The 27,010-nt window shown below is 37.1% G+C and overlaps 1 protein-coding gene across 1 annotated transcript in view; it reads right to left on the bottom strand.

The window, feature by feature from the left end:
* HMG20A (high mobility group 20A) overlaps positions 1 to 27,010 on the bottom strand; it is a 67,069-nt gene that overhangs the window by 16,303 nt on the left and 23,756 nt on the right. The window contains exons 2-4 of the mRNA XM_060096967.1: positions 10,919 to 11,011; positions 4,820 to 4,967; positions 2,523 to 2,735 (exon numbers count right to left, since the gene is read on the bottom strand). Of these exons, the coding sequence (XP_059952950.1) occupies positions 2,523 to 2,735; positions 4,820 to 4,967; positions 10,919 to 11,007 (450 nt within the window). The 5' untranslated portion in view covers positions 11,008 to 11,011. The remainder of the gene's footprint in view (positions 1 to 2,522; positions 2,736 to 4,819; positions 4,968 to 10,918; positions 11,012 to 27,010) is intronic.

The following is a 27,010-nucleotide window of genomic DNA, read 5'->3' as shown; positions in this document are numbered from 1 at the left end:
GACCTCACCCTATGGACCTAAAATGGACTACTATGAGACAGCCTGTATCTACATGCTTTGTGCTATTAATTATTTAAACAAAGTTCATTGATCTACTAGGATAATTTTGTTTAATGCCTTGTACTTTTCATTCATCATTAGGTTTAAGAAATAAAGTATAAAAATACTCTTCTAAATGAACACAAACAAGACTTAGAAATTATGTTAAAAGGCTCGTCCTACCCAAGAGCCAGATGTAGGGGTCAAATGTCCAAATCTGGGACAATTTAAGTATCAAAATACTCAAGTATAGTAATAATTTATAAACCATTGGGAAAAAAAGAAATTCATATGCCTATGCCAATTGTAAATAAATAACAAACAGATACATAAATGGAGGGAGGAAGAGGGCTCTTGCTTAGATTAGAATGCCGAAGGGCAACTGGCAAATGTGGAGGGAGTGCTAGAGTTGGAAAATCATCATTTTGCAACCATCATGGTAAATATTAGATCAGGCAAAAGTTATTAATGAATGCTAAATCTAGGGGGAAATTTTGATATGGAACAGACTATTTGAATGTTCTTAAAATGTCTCTGCACAGACTACTTATTAATTATAAGGGAGAGTAAAAAACTTCAGTGAGTGAGCAAAATTAACATTATGAATAAAAGGAATGAGGAATAAAAGACATTGTGTGCTTGCATATGCGATACCCTGAGAAGGACCAACGTCCACCTATGCAGTATTCTGACCAAGAATGCATAACCTCAATCTAATCACGAGGAAACATCAGACAAATAGAAAATGAGGAATGTTCTGTTCAAAGTAAACAAAAAGGAGGGGGAGGAAGAGGGAGAGATGGTATTCCTAAAAAAATATCAATGTCATAAAAGACAAAGAAAGGCTGTGGAAATATCCCAGATTAAAGGAATTTAGAGATTTGACTACTAAACTCAGAGCCTGACCCCTGGACTGGAATCTGAACTGGAGGGGAAAAATGTTCCAGAGGAATGATGTTAGTTCAACTGACAAAACTGGAATATAGATGGTAAGTTAGATAAAAGTATTGTGTTAATACAAAATTATGAGGTTGTTAACTAAACTGTGGTTAAGTGAGAGAACATGTCTATTCTTAGGAAATTCACACTGAAATATTTAAGTGTAAAGGGCTATGATGTATGTAACTTATATCAAATAATTCAGAAAAAAATTGTGTGTATGTGTGTGTGTGTGTGTGTGTGAGAGAGAGAGAGAGCGAGAGAGAGAGAGAGAGAGAGAGAGAGAGAGAGAGAGAAAAGAGAGACCACATGCCCAGTCTTGCCCAGGAGAGTATGAGCGCATGTGCAAAAAGAGAAAATGTGTTAATAATAGGTCAATCTGGGTAAGGGTATTTGGGTGTTCTTTGTATTATTCTATGTTTGTAACTTTTTGTACATTTGAAAAATTATTTTCAAATAAAAATTTAAGAACAAAAACAAACACGAAAACCCTTGCCCTGCCTAATCACTGTTGGTTATCCCTGGAGATGACTTTTGCTTTTTTCCTTATATACTTCTGTATTGTCTGAAAAAATTTTAAACGATGAGCGTGTATTAATTTTGAAGTAAAAAAATTAAAGAGAAAAGAGTAACTACTATGTACAGCTCATAATCCATTTATACATTAGAGCTAAAACAATGGATGATATACTCTGTTTTCTATTAGCTTGCTACCACAAACACAGAGCTTCAAGCTGCAACTCAATCTGATCTCTTTGAAATTTTTTGAATTCAGTTAATTCCCAAGAGTACTTTTCAATTTGGTTTTAGTTTGTTTGGAATCCTTTTTAAAGAGTGTAAGCCATAAGAGAAATATAGACATATATCAGATACTGAAAATGCTGGGAACTTTTAACCCCTCCGACAATCCCTACCATCACACCACTTTTGTGGCATTTCAACCAGTTCGTGGCTAACTTGTCTTTAATTCCTCTCAAATCTAACAAATGGATTTGTTTCAGTTTGGCAATAGGGTTAGTTTCTGTCTTGGAGGAAAGACAATTCAAACAGTTCTTGCTTTATTTTTCATAGTAGGTTAAATTTGCCAGAACTCCAGTTTAAAACGTTTATTAAAGCAGTAAAATCTTTTTCTTAAACAAAATTCTTATGTGAACATCAGAATTTTATCAAAAGACCTTTTCTCATTTAACTCATGACTTTTCATTTAACTCGGCAGAATAAACCATGCTGATAGATTTCTTAATATTGAACTACTTTTTACAAAAATCTTATATGAACTCTCAGCATATAAAGCAAATAAAAGTGGAGCTGCTTTGGTTTGGGGGGGATCCTAGAGTCCCTCCTGCTCACGTCCCTGCAGCAGACCCTGAAAGAGTATAAAAACCACTGTGGAGAAAAGAGCTATGAAGGACCCTGCTATTCTGGTCTCCTAGACCCATGACAAACTTGAAGAATCAACAGTCCATTCTCTTTGCTCTTCTGACAAAAGTTATTTTTGAGATATAATCAAAACCAAGCAAAAGATCAGGAATAGGAACAATTACCTGTTTTTCCTCCGGAGGAAGTTTACTCCATTCATTGCCTAACATCCTTGTAATTTCTGGAAATGGGACTTCTGGTCTTTTTGCTCGAAGCTGTTCTCGACGCTCGTTCATGAACCGAACATATCCTGTAAGGGGGGATTTGGGTGCATTGCTGTCTCGAAGAGGTTTCTTCCTTTTTCTTCCTTTGGACCAACCTCCTCGTTTACTTCTTTGCTACAAAACAAGAAAAAATAAAAAAACCCAAACCAAATTACAACAACAAAAATTTCCCCAAATAACACAATAATCAACATGAACAAACAAAACAGGATTAATAATTGCATTTTGCTACCATTAAGGCCCTGGATATTCAAAGCTCTCCAAACCTGTTATAGGTACAAATGGCTGCAGTGCAGTTTTCAAGAAGGGACTCCAGATGGTTCACCTGCAGACCTTTTTATGTACCATGCTACACAATGTTACACTAAGGGGCTATTTTAGTGCTAATCCCAACAGATAAGAATATGGGGTACCATGATCACATAAGCTCTGGCCTTCATATGCACTTAACAAATCCTGACTCCTGACAGGGGAATATTCTAAATGAGAAATGCAGCACATATACAGCACTGTGCCAGGGAAGCAGACATTGCTACAGTAGATCAGAACAAGATGCTGTCCCATGCACTGGGCAAAAGAAGAGACAAGTTGTAGTACTAGGATTAAAATCATTCATGAAGGGTGTTTCTCATTGATATCATTCAAAGACCAGTTTATTTCCCACAGCAGATAGCACTATAGATTTTAAAATTAATATCTATGACTTAGAAAAATTTCAGCAACTATAATATATCCAAAATGAATACTAGTTCTTTGGCTTGCTGGTTTATTTCTTAAGATGTTTATTTTATAAAGGCAGAGGTCTTTATATGTTATTAGTTAAATCAAAAGACAAAATCGCCCCCCCAAAAGTTTAAAGGACTGAAGTACCACTATTGTTTTACCACAGCCTTTTTCTTTGTCCTTTTAAACAGGATGCAAGGTACTTTTACTTCCTAATTTTACAAATACACATAGCCTATCAGTTAATAAAGTTTTATGGATACAAGCATTTTTATTTCAGAGAAGAGAAAGATAAGCCAAATGGGGCAAAAATATCTAAATATTAATTACCATAATGCACTCCTCCAATTATATATAAAATGGTACAATAATTCAGCATTGGGCAAATGGTGTATTTGGTATCAGTTTTTTTGTTTTTCTTTTTGGTTTTGTTTTGTAAACCTAGTAACATTTAACATTAAAGCTACTAAGGATTTAAGATGTTTAAGAAGCTTTAAGCATTTGTCAAAATCTTTAAGAATGCCAACATAAAAAGAATAAGCTCTTTCAAATTAAGAACAAAGACAACAGTCAATGGTGGTACTCTTTTATAGCTAAAAAAAAAAAGAGTACCTTAAAACATAGACAATGTAATCAGTCATTTGTGAGGAACACTGAAAGTGCAACAAGGGAATGATGGCCCAGGTCCATACAGAACCTCTGTGTGAATTAGAAAAAGATGCCCCCTATGGGACAATGAATGACTTGGTAAGTCGTGTGAACCCTTTGGGCACCTATGACTCCACGCTGCAGGGTTTGGTGAGCAGAGTGTGGTCTTGAGTAAGGGCATGCGGGCTCCTCATTAATTACTTAAAAAAAAATAAATTTATTTATTGTATTTATTTATTTTTGGCTGTGTTGGGTCTTCACTGCTGCATGTGGGCTTTCTCTAGTTGCGGCAAGCGGGGGCTACTCTTTGTTGCGGTGCGCAGGCTTCTCATCGTGGTTGGCTTCTCTTGTTGCAGAGCACGGGCTCTAGGCGCGCGGGCTCAGTAGTTGTGGCTCGCAGGCTCTAGAGCACAGACTCAGTAGTTAGATAGCCCGTGGCTCACGGGCTTAGTTGCAGCATGTGGGATCTTCTCAGAGCAGGGCTCGAACCCATGTACCCTGCACTGGCAGGTGGATTCTTAACCACTGCACCACCAGGGAAGCCCTAATTCCTTATTTAATTAAATCATGCAACTCATTCAGTAAGCATTTGTTGAGCATCTAATCTGATGCAGGTATAAATTTTCTAGGTAGGGGAAAAAGAAGAGTCTACTTGTCTCTGTATCATTAAAACCATTAATATGGTTCTATGTGAAACAAGAAATATAAAACAGAATATTCTGCAGAATGTAAGGAGGCCAGAGGATGAACACCTCGATCAACTCCCTTGCTGACTGCTTCTTCAGAAGCCTCAGAGACCAGTAACAGGAGGAGATGCTTCAGCTTACCTCATCTTCGTGCCTTTGTTCATTGCCATCTGCTGTATTTGAAGACTCATTCTGAAGCAACTGACCTTGGGAGAGATCCTCAACAAATTCTGGATTATTTGTGGATGATGAGGCTCCACTACTATATGGAACCTCTGGGTGGGTTATCCTGAAGAATGATAGGCAGAGTGGAAAAAGTTCAGTATCAACAGCATCAAAAACTTCTACTTACCAAGGTTCAAGACAAATTTCACTGCCAGCAAAATCACATGCCAGCCCTTGAATTAATTCCCCCACCTCATTCTGTATAAATGTAAACAATGTCTCCATAGCAATTATAGAGCATTTTTAAAAAGGTTTCAGTGCTTGATTGGATCAGGTCAGTTCCATGAAGAAATCTCCTACTAAAAACAACTATAATTTTTCCCCCACAAATTACCTCTCTCCTCAACGTAGACTTTACATTTTAGTTCTGAGCATGCAACTTTTATATGCTAGTTTCATGTATCTCCTTTTCATGTAATAAAAGGAAAATACTATTAATGGAAAAGAACAGGAATGGGAGTTGAAGAAGCAGTTTTCCCCCCTATTACAAAAGAGAGCGTTCTTTAAGGGCATAAGAAATATCTCTTCCATAGGCTACTCCTTGGATTATAGTGTTTATTGACAATGAGATCATCTAAGAACAATATTATCAAGTTCAGTAAGTTCAGGTATAAATGTTAATAAATCAGAGATATACATTTTCTGTTCCTATCATTCTGTTCCAGATGAGTCAGCAAACCAGATCTCATCCTTCCGAAGAGTGGACATGAGAAGATACAGATGACGGTTGGATCTTAGACTGAGTTATATCCTATCGCATTTAGATAAAGGAATGGAAATAAAAGTAACACCATGCGCTAGGGAGTTTGGGGTTTGGGGCAGGTAGTGGGGAAGGTGGAGGAAGATGTACAAGAGAGTAATATTCAGTCATTATTCTGGAAGAATGTATACTCCATAGGGTTACAGAAAATACTTACAATGCAATATAAGTACTGAAACAGAGGTCTGTAAAATGTGCCATAAAGGTACAGTAGAGGGCATGATGAATTTTATACGTATGGAGAGAATGTTAAGAAAGATTTTACAGAGGAGGTCTTAAAAGATGAAGAGGCATTCAACAGGTAAACAACATTATTACAGGTAGAAAGAACAGGCTATAATAGGAGAAAGGGAAAGTTTTCAGGAGGCTACTGCAATAGACTAAGTGAGAGACAAGGGCAAGCAGGAGAATAGGGGAGAGAAAGCTAAGAGATAATTAAGAGGTAGAATGACAGATTGAATATAAATAGTGAGGGAAAAAGAAGAGTCAAAGGTAATTCTGAGGTCTCTAGATTGGGTGATAATGTACTATTAATTAATGTAACAACTGGAATGTGTGTGTGTGTGTGTGTGTGTGTGTGTGTGTGTGTGTGTGTGTAAGAAAGACAGATGAGAAAATGCTAAGTTTGAAACACTCATGGCATAATTAGGTGGAGCTGTCCCACCGACAACTGGAAACATGCCCTGAGAGAACAGAAGTGAAGAAAAGGCAGGAGATATTTTGGGAGGCATCAGCTCATGGAAATAATGGGAAGTGCTAGATATTCTCCAGAAAGATAGTGAGAAGAAAAGTCAGGATAGAACTCTGTTGGAACAATATTTTAGGAGCAAGTGTTAGACAAGCTGGGAAAGACTAAGGAGGGCATTAAGAAATCTAGGAGAGAATACTGTTACAGAGGCCAAGGCAGGAAGACTTTTGAGAAGGGGTTATTACACAAGCAAAAAGTTGCACATGTCACATAAGATAGGCTAAAAAGTATCTGCTAAATCTGAAGATCTGAAGGACTTCAGCTGTACTCCCTGTACTTCAAGGGAGTATGGTTTTAGTGGAGTTATGGGAATAAAAACCAGATTACAGTGGACTGAGAAAAGAATGAAAGCAGATTCAGACTGTCCTTGAAAGGACAGAAATTTTATTTTTCTGAACACTTCTATAAAAAATAGAGTATTATAACTAGGAGGTTCCTACATTTTTGAGGTCCTGTGAAAAAGGGTAGATAGGAGAAGTTATTAACTCAATGCTAATTATGTTCTCTGAAGAGTTGCCATTAGGGATCCAGTTTGATCTTGGCAGTTTTGTTTTTCAAATACTTCAATCATTTTGGATGTCTTACAATGTCTTTTCTTTCACTGTCATTCTTCATTTCAACTGTGCCATCAATTTTTAAGTTACTAACTCTTGCACATTCTTATTTCAGTAAAATATGAAAACTAGGTTTAGGAAAGAGTACCAATCCTGTGAATCCCTTGACTGAAATGGATAGGAATCAGAGGGAGTGGTCAAAAGCAGCAAATGCCTTAGAGATGACAACTTGAATAAAGACTGAAAAAAAAAAAAAAAGGCTCCTTTGTTCCAATGAATGAATTGTCCATGCTCTTAGCTAAAGCCAACAACCCTTCCATTTGTGCCCTGGATCCCACACCCTCTAGCCTACTCAAAAACAAGTTTCAGCAATTCTGCCCTCTCTGGCATCACCAATTCTTTCCTCTCTACTAGATTAGCCTAATCAGCAAACAAATGTGGCATTATTACTCTTATCTGGAGACAAAACAAAAAACACACTTTCTTGATTCCACTTCATTTTTCTCCATTCCTTTATGGACCTGACCTGAGGGTGGTATGTTCCAAGATCCCCAGTATACTGAACCCTGTTTTCTGTTCTGTCTTCCACCCACAAATTTAATGCCTTTTCTATCTTAACTAAGCACTTATCATGCACTGTGTCCATAACTCTTGCAGTTTGAGATGTGATAGCAAAACTCGCACGAATTTCTTTTTCCTTCTTCACGATTTCGCAGATAGAAGATTCATTCTCACCATAGATCTCAGCAGCCTCAGCATATAACTATTTTTTTTTTTCTTTCCTTATTAAGTCAAGAACTTTCACCTTTTCACTTAAAGGAAGCACGTTAGGGCTTCTCTTTGGTGCATCTGAATTGCCAGCATCACTACTCTTGCGCTTTGGGGCCATTATTAAGTAAAATAAGAGTTACCTGAACACAAGCACTAAGATACTATGAAAGTCCATCTGATAACAGGCAGCTATCAAGTGACTAACAGGTGGGATATGCTGGACAGAGCAATGATTCACGTCCCAGGAAGGACACGGTGGGATGATGTGAGATTTTATCATACTATTCAGAGTGGCGGGCACTTTAAAACTTATAAATTGTTTATTTCTGAAATTTTCCATTTAATATTTTCCAACTATGGCTGACCGTGGCAGGTAACAGAAGCCATGGGAAGTGAAACCATGGATAAGGGGGGTACTTACTGACTTCAATTGTTTATAGTGGAAAGAATTGTTTATAGTTATTGACTTCAATTGATCTCCCTTCATTCTTTCTTAAGCCTAACCCAAAGGAGATAAGTGTTCACAACTCTTGTCAAGGTCACCAGTGACCTGCATGCTAAATCCAATGTCACTTCTCAGACCTTATCTTACCAGATCTTCCAGAAGTATTTGACACAGTTCATCTCTTCCCCTCCCTTGAAATATAATTTTTACCTGGTTTTCAGGACCCTGCACTCTCTGTTTTTTCTTATACCTTTTCAGGTACCCCCTTGAGTCTTCTTTGCTGACTCTTCCTCTCCTCCCTGACTTGTAAATGCTGGAGTATCCCCGAGTTCAAGTGTCAGGTCTCTTCTCTTTTCTACCTACACAGTGCTCATTCGTTTGATGATCTCAACCAGTCTCACAGCCTTAAATATCATCTCTAATATGTTGATTGACTCCCAAGTTTCTCTTTTTAGTGTAGACAGCCCCTAACTTTAGAGCCCTGTATCAAGCTGCCTATTTGACATCTCTGCTTGGAGAGCTAATAAGAATCTCTATTTTAGGGCTTCCCTGGTGGCGCAGTGGTTGAGAGTCCGCCTGCCGATGCAGGGGACACAGGTTTGTGCCCCAGTCCGGGAAGATCCCACATGCTGCGGAGCGGCTGGGCCCGTGAGCCATGGCCGCTGGGCCTGCGGGTCTGGAGCCTGTGCTCCGCAACGGGAGAGGCCACAACAGTGAGAGGCCCGCGTACCGCAAAGAAAAAAAAAAAGAATCTCTATTTTAAAATCTCTAAAACTGAGCTCCTAAAATTCCCTCCTCCACTTGCTCAGTTTTCCCCATCTAATTTAATGGCAATTCCATCCCTTCAGTTGCTTAAGCCAAAAATTTGGAGCTGTCTTTAACTGCTTTTTTTTCCCTTCTCACATCTCATCTGGTCTTTCAGGCAAATCCTGTTTGGCTTACCTTCAAAATATATCTAGAATTCTATACTTCTCAACACCCCCCCATTCCTATTATCTTTGAAACCCACTCCAGTGAGGTTTTTGTCCCTACTACTCTGCCAAAAGTCAAAGTCACTAGTGAAGTTCTTTGAGTCATCATCTCTCACTTGAATTATTTTAGAACTGTAACTGGTCTCCTTGCTTCAGCCCCTGCTCCCTTCACTCTATTCTCTATATAACAGCCGCAGGGATACTATTTTAAAATGTCAGATCATATCATTCCGCTCAAAATCTCCCCATGCTTTCCCACCTCACTCAGAGTAACAGTTAAAGTGCTTACTCTGACCCATAAGATCCTACACGATCTAGTCCCTTGCTACTCAAAGTACCGGCCTTACACCAGCAGCACTGGCATCATTTGGGAACTTATTAGAATGTAGAATCTCTGGCCCTAACTCAGACTTTCTGACTCAGCATTTGCGTTTTAATAAGATGTCTAGGCAATTCATAAGTGCAGTGAATTTTGAGAAACACTGATGGAGCCTATTACCCCTCCCCCTGGTATACTCTGCTCCAGTCACATTGGCCTCCTGGCTATTTCTAAAAGGCAGAAACACTCCTACCTCAAGGCTTTCCCACTCACTGCTCCCTCTGCCTAGAATAATCTTCCCCCATAACTGTAGGCTAGCTAATTTACTTCCTTCAGGTTTTTATTCAAGTCACTTGTAAAGCCTTTCTGGGCCATCTTATCTAAGATGGCACCCCAAGCCCTTCCTGTCCCTCTTCCTTACTTTATTTTTTAATCCATAGTTCTTATCAATGTAGTATGCATTTTACTTATTTATCCTGTCTATTGTCTGACTTCTCCAGTAGAATTTAAGCTCTATAGGGGTTGGGATTTTTGTCCATCTTGGTTATTGCTTAATGTCTAGTGCCTAGAATGGTGCCTGGCACATAGCAGACATTCAGAACATTTTTATTGTACAAGTTGGACTCTGCAAGTAGGCAGCTTTTAGAAAAGTTTTAGAGAACAGTTTCATCTGAATAAAGTCAGAAGGCAGATATTAATGAGTTAAGAAAGAATGTCAGGGAAGGAAGCAATTAGAAAGTGTAGTCTGTTTCTAAAGAGCTCTAAGGAATATTAAAATAATTCATCTTAGGGATTAGCTAGCACTTCAATCTATTAGTGAATACATTTCTTCTTTGGCAAGTAATGTCTAATAGAAAAGATAAAAATTCAAGTGGAACAGAGATTTTCAGTGGAAGAGGGACTACTGCTATTAGCCCTTTTCTATATTTCTTTATATATCTGTCCAAAAATACCAAAGAAAGGAGTTGGAGTTGGCAGGGAGGGGTAGGTTGGGAGGAAGAGAAGTCAGCTAGAGCTCCTAGGCTTCTTGAATAAAGAACCATAATTAAAAATCTAATCTTAAAACAGCAACCAAAAAACCTGATGCTTGGGGAAAAAATTATTTTACTATCTGTGGCAATTCAGACAGAAAATGAATTTGATTTTCGAAGCTAGCCCTGTGGCAAGTATTTCCTTAATGGTGACTATGTAATTCTCTTAACTGGGAGTCACTGATGTTTCCTAGATCCCACAGTACTGCTGTTCCAGTTCACAGGAACCAGAGCATTGCAAATGACAGTTGAATACAGATATCAAAGCAGTTTACAATGGCTCTCATTCTCTTTGCAAAGCATAACAAATGCACCTTCTATTTTTGATATAAAACTGCCTCTTTAGCACCTCATATGTTGTCAGAAGCTGTTCTGAAGCCTAGGCAGAGGCCCAGTGTCCCAAAGCAGCTGCTTACCCAGTTGTAGCCAGATCATTACTCTCCTTGGAGCCATCTTCATCTGCAAAAAGGGGAGGCAGGGTGGAACCAGTCATCAAGGTTTCCATCTCTCTAAAAGGAAGACAGAATAAAAAAAGAATTTAATGGCTTAATTATTTCCAGTTCAAGTTGCATTAATTTAAGAGCCAGTCTTCCTTAACTTTATTACATCAGCAGCAGAATAGAAACTGACCTAAATATTTATTTTCTTGACTTGGACACATCAATTTGAACTTATGGTTAATGGGCTTTTAACCCTGGTCTTATCAACTGACCAGACTAAAAACAGATTTTAACAACCAGGACATAGTTTGGAAAATTCCTTTTTGTTCATTCAGAATATCTTCAAAAGTATGCTTCATTTCCGGTAAAAACTGTTAAGCAGAGTAACTCAGAAGCACTGCAAACCTGAGCAAGTTATTCAGCCTCTTTGAGATACAATTTCACCATCTTAGACACAGACAAAATTGCTGACTTAACCCACAGGGTTATTGTGAAGGATTAAACTCAAAGTGCTTCATAAACAGAGAAAGGCTAAGATCGTAAGTGCTTTGAGTATTATTATATGAAGAAAGGTATTGTTATTACAGCATTATGAGTTCTGAGTGACAGATGAATCATCCTTAGATTAAATGGTGACAATCTGAGTCCTCCAAAAGGAAATAATGCAAAGGAAGTAGAGGATGGAAGGCATACTGATGTGGTTCAAAATGAAAGAAACCACACTTCCAGGTCAGAAATATGCTCCACATCACCATGATGACCAACAGTGGAAATAGCATGCACCTGGGCACAGGAAATAACTAAGCCTAATTGAAGAAAGCAAATAAATCAGAAGAACCTGAGGTTATCAGAATGAAAGGATAAAAGGACAAAGTGACAAAGAGAGTAATTTCATTTAGCATATCGCTACAAAGAAAGATTTTTCCCTTTCAAGGCTTACTACCAGGGGCTTCACCCCATATAGCTAAAAGCAGAAGCCTTCCATTCACCATGAAAATGATATTCAAACAAAACATTCAATAGTGACCCTAAACATCAGTCACTTAAGCGGAACTGCAAACCACTCAAGAAAAAAAGTACCTCAATCAACTGGGAGAATTGAGGAACAGATTATGAAAATTCACTCAGGAGCTCCCTCAGCAGTTATTTCAGGTGCTGCTGCTAAGGAGACCTAGTGAAATAGCAATTAAAAGAAAAGCACAGCAGCCCAAGCAGAGCTAGGATTCATCCCACTGACATGGAAATACGAAGAAAATGCACATGACAGTGATGCCATATTCTAAAATGTTCAATATAATAATTTACTTACAAAATGATAACAGTGATGATTTATTTCTTATTCTTACTTATTTTCTTGTTTTCACTTCTTTGTTACTTAGCAGACCAAATTCCATAAATAGCTTACTGTGAAAAAATGCATCTTTGTATATTCATCACCCATTATAGTGGGAGAGCATGGAAGGCAGAGAGGAACTTCCCACTCGACCACAGAGTACGGAGTTTATTCCACATGCAGGGATACTTGCTAACTTTTCAATTCCTTCAAGAGAGGGGGGTTTACAAGGGGCTCTAACAAATACTGCAAAATTCCATTCTAGATGTTTTCTAGGATAATCTTGACACAAGTGCACTTATGTTTTACTTCACATTATGCACAGACCAGATTAGAGCCCAGGCTTTTAGGGCTGCTAACATCACCTTACACCAATATTCATTTTATCAAAAGAAAATTAATCAATTAGATGCCATATAATCTAATTATAAACCACAAGCAAACATTCAAATAGTCAGGTATATATCCACAAACCTTAAAAGGACTCATTTAATTGGCTTCTTTCTAAAAGTCTCCTTAGAAGTAAAGGACTTTTCGAGAGCCTCAAGATTCAGCATTGGAAGCTCTTGGCATCCCACTTATACCTCAAAAGAAGATATATTACCTGGTGGGGGACAAACGAAGAGTCTTTTCATTCACTATACCAACATGATCCTCTTAGAGTGTTTCCCAGATATCTTTAGTCATTTTTTAAATATGGGGAGGCAGCTGGACAACACAACCTTAACAACATATAAATAGATCATATAAACAAAGGAAGTTCAGAGAACACATTTCTTGTTGATGTTGTTTTTTCCTCTTAAGTGTGTTTTATTCAATCCATATGGCTTCAGATATATTTTCTCTAGTGTTACTGAGTAGTCAGGTCCCTAAGAAGTGAGTAATAAAGTGGGTGGAAGGTTAAGGGGCCAAAATCAACAAAAGAAGGAAATGAGGAAAAAGTCCAGTGAAACTCAAAGGCCTCTAAACTAGTTGGGAAAATAAAATGATTCCCAAGAATTGGCTGGGATCCTGCAAGAATCTGCTTTCATATGGTTCATGAGGGGGTGATTCAAACTGAATCACAGCTACCAAGCCACTGACTGCCAAAAGCCCTTCAGTGTAGCATCTGTGCCTGATAACGTCCCAGTACAGAGGTCACACTGAACTCTGAAATTCTATGCAAAGCACTTAAGAAATGTAATGAATGCTGCTCTGGAGGGGAAAGAAGAGATATATGTACAAAGGCAAGGCAATATACAAGTTTGGTTCTCCACTGCAGTTTACAGAAACAGGTATATCATGCAGATGTCTTCTTGCAGAAGGGATTCACCCAGGGAAGGCTTCCACCTGGAAGTAAGTGGTATTACCTTGGGGCTTACACTTTGAGCCAAGGTCTGCACTGTAACTTTGGAAACTCAAAAATCCCCTCTAACACTAATCGCTCACTGAAAATTTCCAATCAAATCAAACCTAACTCACTCAAACCCTCCTGAATATTCAGGCTCATCTCTTCAAACTTCTCATCCCTGACTCACACCAAAACCATCCTAAGTTGTTTTATTTTAAAAATATATAATTTACATACCATAAAATTTATTCCTAATTTAAGTTATACAGTTCAGTGGCTTTCATATATTTACAGGGTTTTACAACATTTTCATCATCCCTAAAAGAAACTCGGTACCCATTAGCAGTCACTGCCCATTCCCCCCTCCCCCTAGGCCCAGGTAACCACTAATCTGCCTTCTGTCTTTACAGATATACATATTCTTGATATTTCATATAAATTTAATCATATTCTCTGACCTTTTGTGTCTGGCTTCATTCACTTAGCATAAAGTTTTCAAGGTTCATCACATTTTAGCATGTATCAGTATTTCATATCTTTTCATGGATGAATAATACCACATTTTGTTTATCCATTCAAAGACTGATAGACTGATAGACTTGGGTTGTTTGTATTTTTTGTCTATAGTGAATAATGCTGCTTAAGAACATTTGTGTACAGTTTTTGTGTGGACATGTTTTCAATTTTCTTAGGCCTATACCTAGAAATGGAATTGCTAGGTCATATGATAACTCCATGTTTAACATTTTAAGGAACTGCCAAACTTTTCCAAAGCACCTGCACCATTTTACATTCCCACTAGCAATGTATGAGATTTCCAAATTCCCCATACCCTTACCACACTTTTTAGGAGTGCTAAAAAAATATCAATTCTACCCTCCTCCAGCTTTCCACATGGGCTAAGGGAAATACAGAACTCCAGCCCATTTCAGCCATCCTGTCCCACTGAAAGGGGGAAAAAACTAAGAAGCACCAGTGAAGTTTATAGTCCAGGGGCACAGGCTCACCAAAAGACTGAGACCTAATCATAGTACTACAGAACGCTTCTCCTCCCCTCACACCTTACCACTACATCACTGAAGGCCTATATACCACAGTTCCTTTCACCCAGGACATCATTTCTACCTTTCAGCAAAAATTTACAAGGCATACTAAAAGCCAAAAAACGATTTGAAGAGACTAAACAAGGATTAGAACCAGAGTAAGGTACAGCATGGTTTTTATTTCTTAACTTTAAAAAAATTGAAATACAGTTGGCTTACAATATTATATTAGTTTCAAGTGTATAATATAGTGATTAATATTTTTACAGATTATACTCCATAAAAAGTTATTATAAAATATTGGCTATATTCTCTGTGGTATACAGTACATCCTTGTAACTTATTTATTTTAGACCTAGTAGTTTGTATCTCTTAATTCCCTTCACCTATTTTAGTCTTTCCCACCCATTCTTTCCTCTGGTAACGACTAGTTTGTTACCTGTATCTGTAAGTCTGTTTCTGTTTTGTTATATTCATTTGTTTGTTTTATTTAAAAAATTCTACATATAAGTGAAAACATACAGTATTTGCCTTTCTCTGTCTCACTTATTTCACTAAGCATAATACCCTCTAGGTCCATCCATGTTGTTGCAAGTGGCAAAATTCCATTTTTTTTTAAAGACTGAGTAATATTCCATTGTATATATATAGCACATCTTCTTTATCCATTCATTTGTTTATGGACACTTAGGATGCTTGGCTATTATAAATAATACTGCTATGAATGTTGGGGTGCATATATCTTTTCAAATTAGTGTTTTTGTTTTCTTCAAATAAATACCCAAGAGTGGAACTCCTGAATTGTATGGTAGTTCTGCTTTTAATTTTTGAGAAAACTCCATACTGTTTTCCATAGTGACTATTCCAATTTACATTCCTACCAACAAAGTGTTAGGGTTCTCTTTTCTCCACATTCTTGTCAACATTTATTATTTCTTTTTTTTTTTTTTTGCGGTACGCAGGCCTCTCACTGTTGTGGCCTCTCCCGTTGTGGAGCACAGGCTCCGGACGCACAGGCCCAGCGGCCATGGCTCACAGGCCCAGCCGCTCCGTGGCATGCGGGATCCTCCTGGACCGGGGCACGAACCCATATCCCCTGCATCGGCAGGCGGACTCTTGACTGCTGCGCCACCAGGGAAGCCCTATTTCTTGTCTTTTTGATGATAGCCATTCTGACAGGTGTGAGATGATATCTCACTGTGGTTTTGATTTGCATTACCCTGATGATTAGTGATATTGAGCATCTTTTCATGTGTCTGTTGGCCATCTGTATGTCTTCTTTGGAAAAATGCTTATTTAGGTTCTCTGCTCATTTCTAAATAGGGCTTCTTTTTTTTTTGATATTGAGTTGTATGAGTTCTTTATATATTTTGGATATTAACCCCTTAACAAACATATCATTTGCAGATATCTTATCCCATTCAGTAGGCTGTCTTTTCATTTTGTGGATGGTTTTCTTTCCCACACAAAAGCTTTGAAGTTTGATTAGGTCCCATCTGTTTATTTTTGGTTTTGTCTCTCCCTTGCCTGAGGAGAAAGATCCAAAAAAAAAAAAAAAAAAAAAAAAAAAATCACTAAGACCAATGTCAAAGAGCCCACTGTCTATGTTTTCTTCTAGGAGTTTTATAGTTTCAGATCTTACATTTAGGTCTTTAATCCATTTGAGTTTATTATTGCATACGGTGTGAAAAAATGTTCTAATTTCATTCTTTTACATATAGCTGTCCAGTTTCCCCAAACCACTTATTGAAGAGCCTGTCTTTTCCCCATTGTATATTCTTGCCTCCTTTGTCACAGATTAATTTACCATATTTGTGTGGGTTTATTTCTGGGCTCTCTATTCTGTTCCATTGATCTATGTGTCTGTGTTTGTGCCAGTACCATACTGTTTTGATTACTGTAGCTTTGTAGTATAGTCTGAAGTCAGGCAGCATGATACCTCCAGCTTTGTTCTTTTTTCTCAAGACTGCTTTGGCTGTTCAGGGTCTTTTGTGGTTCCATATAAGTTTTAGGATTATTTGTTCTAGTTCTGATACAAATGTCATGGGTATTTTGATAGGAATTGTATTAAATCTGTAGACTGCTTTGGGCAGTAAGGTCATTTTAATAATATTAATCCTTCCAATCCATGAACATGGAATATCTTTCCATTTATTTGTATCATCTTCAGTTTCCTTCATGAATGTCTTACAGTTTTCAGAATACAGGTCTTTCACCTCCTTGGTTAAATTTATTCCTAGGTATTTTATTCTTTTTGATGCAATTGTAAATGGCATTGTTTTCTTGATTTCTCTTTCTGAAGTTCATTATTAATGTAAAGAAATGCAGCAGATTTCTGTATATTAATGTCGTATCCTGCACTTGACTGAATTAATTAGTTCTAATATATTTTTTGGTGGGGTTGTTAGGGTTTTCTATACATAGAATCATGTCATCTGCAAACAGTGACAGTTTTACTTCTTCCTTTCCAATTTGGATGCCTTTTCTTTTTCTTGTCTGATTTCTGTGGCTAGGACTTCCAATATAAATTAAATAGAAATGGCGAGAGTGGGCATCCTTGTCTTGTTCCTGATCTTAGAGGAAAAGATTTCAACATTTCAACACTGAGTATGATACTAGCCATGGTTTGTCATAAGTGGCCTTTATTATGCTGAGGTATGTTCCCTCTATACCCACTTGTTGAGAGTTTTTAATCATGAATTTTGTCAAATGTTTTTACTGCATCTTTAAGATGATCATGATTATCCTCCATTTTGTTAATATGGTGTAACATATTGATTGATTTGTGAATAATGAACCATCCCTGCATCCCTGGAATAAATCTCACTTGATCATGATGTATAATTCTTTTTACATATTGTTGATTCAGTTTGCTAGTATTTTGTTGAGGATTTTTCCATCTATGTTCATCAGGGAAACGGGCCTGTATTTTTCTTTTTTTGTAGTGTCTCTGTCTGGTTTGGTATCAGGGTAATGCTGGCCTTGTAGAATGAGTTAGGGAGTGTTCCCTCCCCTTCAATTTTTGGGAACAGTTTGGATAGACATTAACTCTTCTGTAAATGTTTTGTAGACTTCCCCTGTGAAGCCATCTGGTCCTGGACTTTTAATTGTTGGGAGTTTCTAATTACTGATTCAATTTCAATACTAGTGATCAGTCTGTTCAGATTTTCTACTTCTTCCTGATTCAGTCTTGGAAGAGTGTATGTTTGTATGAATTTATCCATTTCTTTGAGGTTGTCCAATTTGTCACTGTATAGCTGTTCATAGTATTCTCCTAGGGTTGTTTGTATTTCTGTAGTATCAGTTGTAACTTCTCCTCTTTCATTTCTAATTTTGTTTATTTGGGCCCACTTTCTTTTTTGCTTAATGAGTCTGGCTAAAGGTTTATCAGTTTTGTCTATCTTTTCAAAAAGCCAGATCTTAGTTTCATTGATCTTTTCCATTGTTTTTTGTTTTGTTTTGTTATTCTGGTATTTTCACTATCATCTTTTTTGTTTCCTTCCTTCTGCTGACTTTGGACTTTGTTCTTCTTTTTCTAATTCCTTTAGGTGGAAAGTTAGGCTGTTTGTTTGAGATTTTTCTTGTTTCTTGAGGTAGGCCTTGAATTGCTATAAACTTAATGCTTAGAAATGCTTTTGTTGCATCCCATAGATTTTAGAAAGTTGTATTTCTATTTTCATTTGTCTCAAGGTATTTTCTAATTTCCTCTTTGATTTCTTCATTGACCCATTGGTTTTTTTGGTAGCATGTGGCTTAGTCTTCTCCTGTGCAGAGGATCAGCACCACTAACACCCATGTTGTTCAACTGTATATAAAATTTAATTGCTTTTCTATATACTAGCAATGAACAAGTGAAATTTGAAATTAAAAACACATTACCATTTATATTAGCACCCCCCCCAAATGAAATACTTAGGTATAAATTTAACAATATTTTACAAGATCTCTATCAGGAAAACTACAAAACTCAGATGAAAGATATCAAAGAAGGACAAAATAAATGGAAAAATATTCCGCGTTCATGGGTAGGAAGACTCAATATTGTCAAGATGTCAGTTCTTCCCAGTTTGAGCTTTACATTCAACTCAATCCCAATAAAAATCCCAGCAAGTAATTTTGTGGATATCAATAAACTGATTCTAAAGTTTATATGGAGAGGCAAAAGACTCAGAATAGCCAAGGAAATATTGAAGGAGAACAACAAAGTTGAAGGACTGACACTACCCAACTTCAAGACTTCCTATTAAGCTACAATAATCAAGACAGTGTGCACTTGGGAAAGAAAAGACAAATAAATTATTGAAACAGAATAGAGATCCTAGCTAGAAATAAACCTATATAAATACAGTCAACTGATCTTTGACAAAGGAGCAAAGGCAAAACAATGAAATAAAGATAGTCTTTCAACAAATGGTGCTGGGACAACTGGACATCCATATGCAAAACAAACAAACAAAAACAACTTGAAACAGACCTTACACCCTTCACAAATATTAACTCAAAACACATCATAAACCTAAATTTAAAATTTAAATTTTGAAACTATAAAATTCTTAGAAGACAACATAGGAGAAAAATCTAGATGACTTTGGGTATGACAATGACTTTCTAGATATAACACCAGAGGCACAATCTGTGAAAGAATTGATAAGCTGGATTTCATTAAAATGAAAAACTTTTGCTCTGTGAAAGACAATGTCAAGAGAATGAGAAGATAAGCTATAGATGTGAAAAAAGTATTTGCAGAAGATACATCTGATAAAGAAATTTATCCAAAATATACACAGAACTCCTAAAACTCATCAATAAGGAAATGAATGACCCAATTAAAATATGGGCCAAAGACCGGAACAGACTCAACAGTGCATACGTACAGATGACAAATAGCATGTGAAAAGATGGTTAATATCATATGTCAGTCGGGAATTGAAAATTAAAACCATGAGATACCACTACACATCTATTAGAACAGTTAAAATGCAAAACACTGTCAACACCAAATACTGGCTAGGATATGGAGCAACAGGAGATCTTATTCATTACTGGTAGAAATGAACGCAAAATGGTACAGCCACTAAAGAAGACCATTTGGTAGTTTCTTACAAAACTACTCATACTCTTACCAGCAACTGGGTTCTTTGGTATTTATCCAAAGGAATTAAAAAGTTATGTCCATACAAAAACCTGCACATGGATGTTTATAGCAGCTTTATTTATAATGTCAAAATTTGGACACAACTGAGACATGCTTCAGTAGGTGGGTGGATAAACAAACTGTGGTACACCCAGATAATGGAATACTATTCAGTGCTAAAAAGAAGTAAGTTACCAAGCCAAGAAAGAACATGGAGAAAACTTAAATGCATAATACAAAGAGAAAAAAGCCAATATGAAAAGGCTACATAGTGTATGATTCCAATATCACTACATTCCAGATAAGGTAAAACTATGGAGACAGTAAAAAGATGAACGATTGGGAGGGGTTAGGGGGGAGGCAGGAGTGAAAAGGCAGAACACAGAGGATTTTTAGGGCTGTGAAGCTATTCTGCATGACACTAGAATAATAGATATGTCATATATTTGTCAAATCCCATAGAAGGTACAACAGCAAGAGTGAACCCTAATGTAAACTATGGAATTGGGTGATGATTATGTGTCAATGTAGGCTCATTAACTATAACATATGTACCACTCTGGTAGGGGATGTTAAGAGTGGGGGAAGGGGCTTCCCTGGTGGCACAGTGGTTGAGAGTCTGCCTGCCGACGCAGGGGACACGGGTTCGTGCTCCGGTCTGGGAAGATCCCACATGCCATGGAGCGGCTGGGCCCGTGAGCCATGGCCGCTAAGCCTGCGCGTCCGGAGCCTGTGCTCCGCAACGGGAGAGGCCACAACAGTGAGAGGCCCGCGTACCGCAAAAAAAGAAAAAAAAAAAAAAAAGAGTGGGGGAGGTTTACACATATGGGGAACATGGAGTATATGCGAACTCTGTACTTTCTGCTTAATTTTACTGTGAACCTAAAACTTCTCTAAAATATAAAGTTTATTAAAAATTAATTTAATATATTATAATTATACAATTCATTGTAAGATAGCCCTGAAGTTGAGGAATAAATACAACTGATTTTTATATGCATGCAATTTAACAGGATCAAGTGAAAGAAGAAGGCTTACTACAGAACGATCTACCAGCTGTGAACATTTAGCTAAGAGCATTAAGCAGGCTGTGGGCATTAATCAATATGTTTTACAGAGGGAATAAGAGCACTGGCTAATCCCCAGGCAGTTAACTGGGGTTCATTAAGAACTCTCTAACTGTAGGTTTTGATACAGGAGATGAGGGGGCAAAAGATAAGGCTAGGTAATTTGGTGGTAATTAAGTACTTACTTTTTGGGGGATGGGTAAGATCGGGGAGATAATTAGAGTTTAAGGCTTAGGGTTGTTTCAGTACCTAAGAAGGGCATAGAGGTGTGTGTTTGGCTGGGTGTTGGATGGAGTGAGCAGAAAATGTGGCTCTCTATTCCTAGAATCTAGAGCCCAGGCTCCTGTAACCATGACTACTGTTAATTTTTAAAAATGTAGTGGGCTAGTCTAAGAACTAAATAATAGAGAAACTGATTCATTCATTCAACAAGTATTTATTGGGTATCTAACACTGTAGGCACTTTATATGTACTGGGGATATAGCAGCAATCAAAACAGGCAAAAGTCCCCACCCTTACTGAGCTCAGTATAATGGGATACAGACAAAAAACAAGATAAAATAAGTAAAATGAATAATGTTACATAGTGATAAGTACAAAGAAAAAAAGAGAGCAAGGAAACAGCCCAGGAAGAGTTCAAGGGAAGAGGGTTCTGGAATTTTAAACAGAGGCTAGGAAAGGCTTTACTGAGGTAACCTTTGGGGAAAGACCTAAAGAAGATGAAGAGCTGTGCACATGTGTGAGGACAGAGTGGTCCAGGCAGGGGGAACACATGCAAGGCGTACACTTGGTTGACTGAAGGAGGCAGCAAATCTGGCTGGACTGAAATAGGGGCAAAAATAGTAGATGATGTTGACTGCTATAGGGGACCAGACCATATATGGCTTTGTAAATCGTAGTAAAGACTGGCCTTTACCCTGAGATGCAAAGCCACTAGAACATTCTGAGTAGATAAGGCATGGAATAAACCATTTTTATAAGATCACCATGGCTGCAGTTTTGAGAACAGAATGAAGGGTGAAGAGGGTCAAGGGTAGAAGTAAGGAGATCACTTAGGAATCTATTGCGGTAATCCATCTGAAAGTTGATGGTGGATTGGATCAACAGTGGTAGTAGTGGAGGTGATGAGAAGTAGTCAGATTCTTGATATATTTTGAAGGTAAAGCCAATTTCTCAGTTCAAAATAACTGGAAAAAAATTAGGAATAGAATCTAACTGTGGCCTGCATATACATATATATATATATATTTTGCAGTACACGGGCCTCTCACTGTTGTGGCCTCTCCCGTTGCAGAGCACAGGCTCTGGATGTGCAGGTTCAGCAGCCATGGCTCACGGGCCCAGCCGCTCCGTGGCATGTGAGATGTTCCTGGACCGGGGCACGAACCTGTGTCCCCTGCATCAGCAGGCGGACTCTCAACCACTGCGCCACCAGGGAAGTCCGGCCTGCATATATTTTAACTGTAGTTTTATAACCTGCTTAGTGATAAAGCTATACTGACAATATATTATTTCCAATTTTTTTGTAGTTAAATATAGTGTTTGTTTTGGGCCATAAAGGAAATAATCCAGCCTCTTTTTAAGGCAAATGCTTGCAGAATTTATATTTGAACAACAAACGTTTGTTGAGCATCTTTACGTGTGACTAAGATCGTGCCTGGTGTCAAGTGGTGTATGCTGTTATTCTCCTTGGTCTAGAGACACTGTTCTCAGACAACAATGATAAGCGGGAAGAAGATGCCAGGGTTAGAAACAAACATAAATCTTCTATCGTTGTTTATGATTTTTTGGAGTAAGAGTTTTGCAAACTTTTGAGCTAGGTATTTTCTAAAAAATATAGAAGTACTAGATCATCAAAAGAAACTGAGCACACTTTAGATTTCTTTTGAGATAGTTTGATCCCTGTACATGCATTTTTTTCTTCTCAGTGGAATCTTGATGGAGAAATGTTACAATCAGGACACAAAATACGTTGTGAAAAAAAAAATAACCTTGAACATCTAGACATAGTGTTTTGTATCAGGTTAAAGCACTGTGATAACACAGAGAAAATAAGAAACATTTTCCTCTGCCAAAGCAAATTTGTCACTTTACAAGCAGGGTGTTGCCTTTTGAGGTCACAGTCCACATATTTGGCTTTTTCATGGTGACTGTTGGTCCCAAGTTGTCCTTCCTACACAGCCTATTCAAGCACTGCTTTTATTATTAGTAAACAGATAACTGCCCAAGTAAGAAACTTCTGGACCAGTGCCGGAAATAAGAGTTAAAGTAATCCAATAAAATTTGGGAGTACTTCCTTAGTGTAGAGTACTTTCCCAAACAATTTCCTGGGACACTGGGGTACTATGAAACAGTAAAAGGTAGGTGTGTATGAGGCAGGGGAGGAGAGGTGAGAGGGGGGAACTTCCTACTCCATTTAGGAAGCCACATGATATATATTTTTTCACTCACTTCTTAGTGATTCTCATGGAGGTTATATCAGAACAGAGGAATTTTATGTTTACCAAGAGGGAAATGAATTTTGAAAAAGCAATGCTTTTCACAGTTTACTACATGTCACTGTGTTAGGCATCAAAGACACAGAGGTAATTAAGATTAAGAAGAAATTCTTGTCCTTTAGAGTTCGTAATCTATTGGGGCACAGAAGGGCAAACAGTAAAAAAAAATGCAAAGGCTGTAGTAGCTGATGTGTGTAAAGTTACTTACTTACTTATTTATCTATTTAAATATATGAGAAAACAGGGAAGAAATACAGATGAATTAAATAGATGGGGTGACCAGCTAAGATAACTGCTAATGATCATAGTGAATTCACAGAGCATTCGAGATCTGAAGCAAACAGAAACTACTGAGTAAAACCTGAGAAGGAACACTTAGCTCAGGGTACTTACATGTTTAGAATCCAGACTCATATTAAGGAGGCAGATGGTATTCATTTCTAGTTCTTAAACAAAATTATTCAAGCCTGGAGTCTGAGAAAGCTATATACGAGAAAGCAGAAGCAACAAAGGTCTCTAGTATCTTGACCCAAACAAAAACTTAATAGTCAACAGTTCTAGGGCAAGGGCCCTTACTGGTTCAAGGAACATTGCTCCTCTATTTTCTTATATTTTACACTGTTTTCTTCAGCTCAAACTTACAGCTGTGAAACAACACTGCAAAGGAGAGATGGAAAGGATGTTCTTTTCTGCTAGAGTCAATAATTCCCAAACCTTTTACCCTTCCTAATCTGATGAATACTAAAAGTAAAAGATGATGTTTAAGGAAAGTCAGAGATCACTTATGAAAACTATAGCATAATAAAAGGAAATAGATCCCAAAGGTTCTTCATTTTAATCAACTTTATTTTAATCAATCAATTTAATTTAATACAAAGTAAATTCTCTTCCTAGGGAGAATTCCTAAAAGAAAAAACAGAAAGCTTTGGATAGTAAGGAAGTTTTCTTTAGTCAAAAGTTGAAGACAAAAACACAACAAAACAACAAAAAAAATGTTAGCTGCAGTGAGTCAAAGGCAGTTAATGGAATAATAAAGTGAAATTCACAGTTTTCCTCAGAAAACAAATAGGCACAATTGCAGTTTAACAGAACAGTTTAAACTGAAAGAGAATATTTAAAACACAGATTTTGCTATATTTTGCTTTTGAAATTCACACTTTTCCCTACAAAACAAATAGGCACAGTTGCAGTTTAACAGAGCAGTTTAATGAAAGAGACAAAACTTAAAACTCAGAATTATTTTGCTATATTTTGCTTTTGAATCCTAAAGCTGATAATGCTCAGGACTTCAGAAAGTAAATCAAATAGCCACAGAATTCAAACTTGACACATTTAAAGCTCTAGAAGACCAGTTTCCCAGGAACATTTTTTCTTTAAATACCCTACCCAGTATGAAAAGGCTTCGCCCTTCATACACAGACGGCAATTCCAAACAAGTGCTTAGATGTTATCTTCCTGGTTTACAAGCTACTGATTTTGTTTCCGTTGTTTCTAGGTGAAACAAAACCAAGTTTAAAACAAAGTTTAAAAACAGACGAATGGATAAAGAAGATGTGGTACATATATACAATGGAATATGACTCAGCCATAAAAAGGAATGAAATCGGGTCACTTGTAGAGACATGGATGGATCTAGAGACTGTCATACAGAGTGAAGTAAGTCAGAAAGAGAAAAACAAATATCCTTTATTAATGCATATATGTGGAACCTAGGAAAATGGTACAGATGAACTGGTTTGCAGGGCAGAAATAGAGACACAGATGCAGAGAACAAACATATGGACACCAAAGGGGGAAAGTGGCGGGGGTGGTGGTGGTGGTGGTGTGATGAATTGGCAGATTGGGACTGACATATATACACTAATATGTATAAAATGGATAACTAATAAGAACCTGCTGTATAAAAAATAAAATTAAATTAAAAAAAAAAAGACACATGCACCCCAATGTTCATTGCAGCACTATTTACAATAGCCAGGTCATGGAAGCAACCTAAATGCCCATCAACAGACAAATGGATAAAGAAGATGTGGTACATATATACAATGGAATATGACTCAGCCATAAAAAGGAACAAAATCGGGTCATTTGTAGAGATATGGATGGATCTAGAGACTGTAATACAGAGTGAAGTAAGTCAGAAAGAGAAAATCAAATATCGTATATTAATGCATATATGTGGAACCTAGGAAAATGGTACACATGAACCGGTCTGCAGGGCAGAAATAGAGACACAGATGTAGAGAAGAAATGTATGGACACCAAGGGGGGAAAGCGGTGGTGGGGGGGGTGGTGTGATGAATTGGGCGATTGTGATTGACATATATACACTAATATGTATAAAATGAATAATTAGTAAGAACCTGCTGTATAAAAAAAAGTATATTACACATATTATAGTTATATCAAAAGAACGGATACATAAGATTGGAAGGAAACACACCCAAATGCTCAAAGTAGTAATGTTTTAGGATGATGAAATTATGAGTAATTACTTTTCAGTCTTTGTTTTTACTCCCCAACATTCAGTAATATGGTTGTGTTACTTTAAAGAAAGAGGAAAGTACCATAAAAAATCACAGACCTTTTAAACTTCAATTTTAATTTCACATGCAATACTTTCTTTTTATGAATACACTTTCTTTTTAAAACTTTTTCCTACACATAGAACTAAAATTCCCTTTGACCAGACTCTTCCCATTTTCCTCTCCAGAAAATATACTACCTTATTGCTGAAAGGAGCCTTAGAGATAATTTCTAGTGATAAATTCATTGTCTCACTCTCTCAAATCAGAATGAGCCCTTCAGGACAGAGAAGAGTAAACATGTCTAGCAGGAAGAGTATGACAGCACAGTTTATAAACTTTGTGTTTTATATTAAAAAATTCATTTAAATTCTGCATTCAATTTTATAAAAGTGTTTATTCTAATGCAAAAAGAAATGTTTGAAACTATAGGAGAGCAGGAAAAGGATAATGTACTCTCAAGACAACAATATATTTCCCTATGAATGCATTACCATGTGGCACAGGTTAGGTTCATCTTCCTGACAGATACCTGACAACTTTTGATACTGAGAGAAAAAGAAGTGCCGTGACTTCCTTCCTACTCCTTCTCTACCATACAGCAATAGAATGAGTAATTGTTATTACTGGCTAGAACTATAGGTTAACTCAAGTTATATCCTGTTAACCTTCCAGATAAAATTATATGACAATACACTGCAAATATCATACAAAAATCCCATTTAATTATGGGAAAACAGACCATGACCATGAAATTAATATGGTTTGGCATTTCCTTAAAAGGTTTAATTCTGAAAACTCAATGTATCTGAGGTTGATAAATGTACATTCTCATGTCACTGGTAGGAAAAGTAACAAGCTGTTTATGTGTAAATAGTCATTTTACTTCTTGCTAATATATCTTGAGATATACCTCAAATATAGTATACTTGATCCAACTCTAATTCCACTGTCATCCCTTTTCCTTCAGAAATTTGACTCCAAATCTGGCTTACGTGAAAAAGCTCATCATTACAATGTTTTTCCACAGAAGCATGTTCTCTGGAGGTATTTATTCTTATTACAAAGTCTCTCCAAATATCTCATTTGACTCTTGGTGTTTAGTAACATCAGAATCTTTAAAAGACAAAATTAGTA

The sequence above is a fragment of the Mesoplodon densirostris genome, chromosome 4, assembly GCF_025265405.1.
Source record: "Mesoplodon densirostris isolate mMesDen1 chromosome 4, mMesDen1 primary haplotype, whole genome shotgun sequence".
NCBI lineage: Eukaryota > Metazoa > Chordata > Mammalia > Artiodactyla > Ziphiidae > Mesoplodon > Mesoplodon densirostris.
The sequence above is the reverse complement of the archived record's forward strand: the minus strand, read 5'-3'. Positions and strand labels throughout refer to the sequence as shown.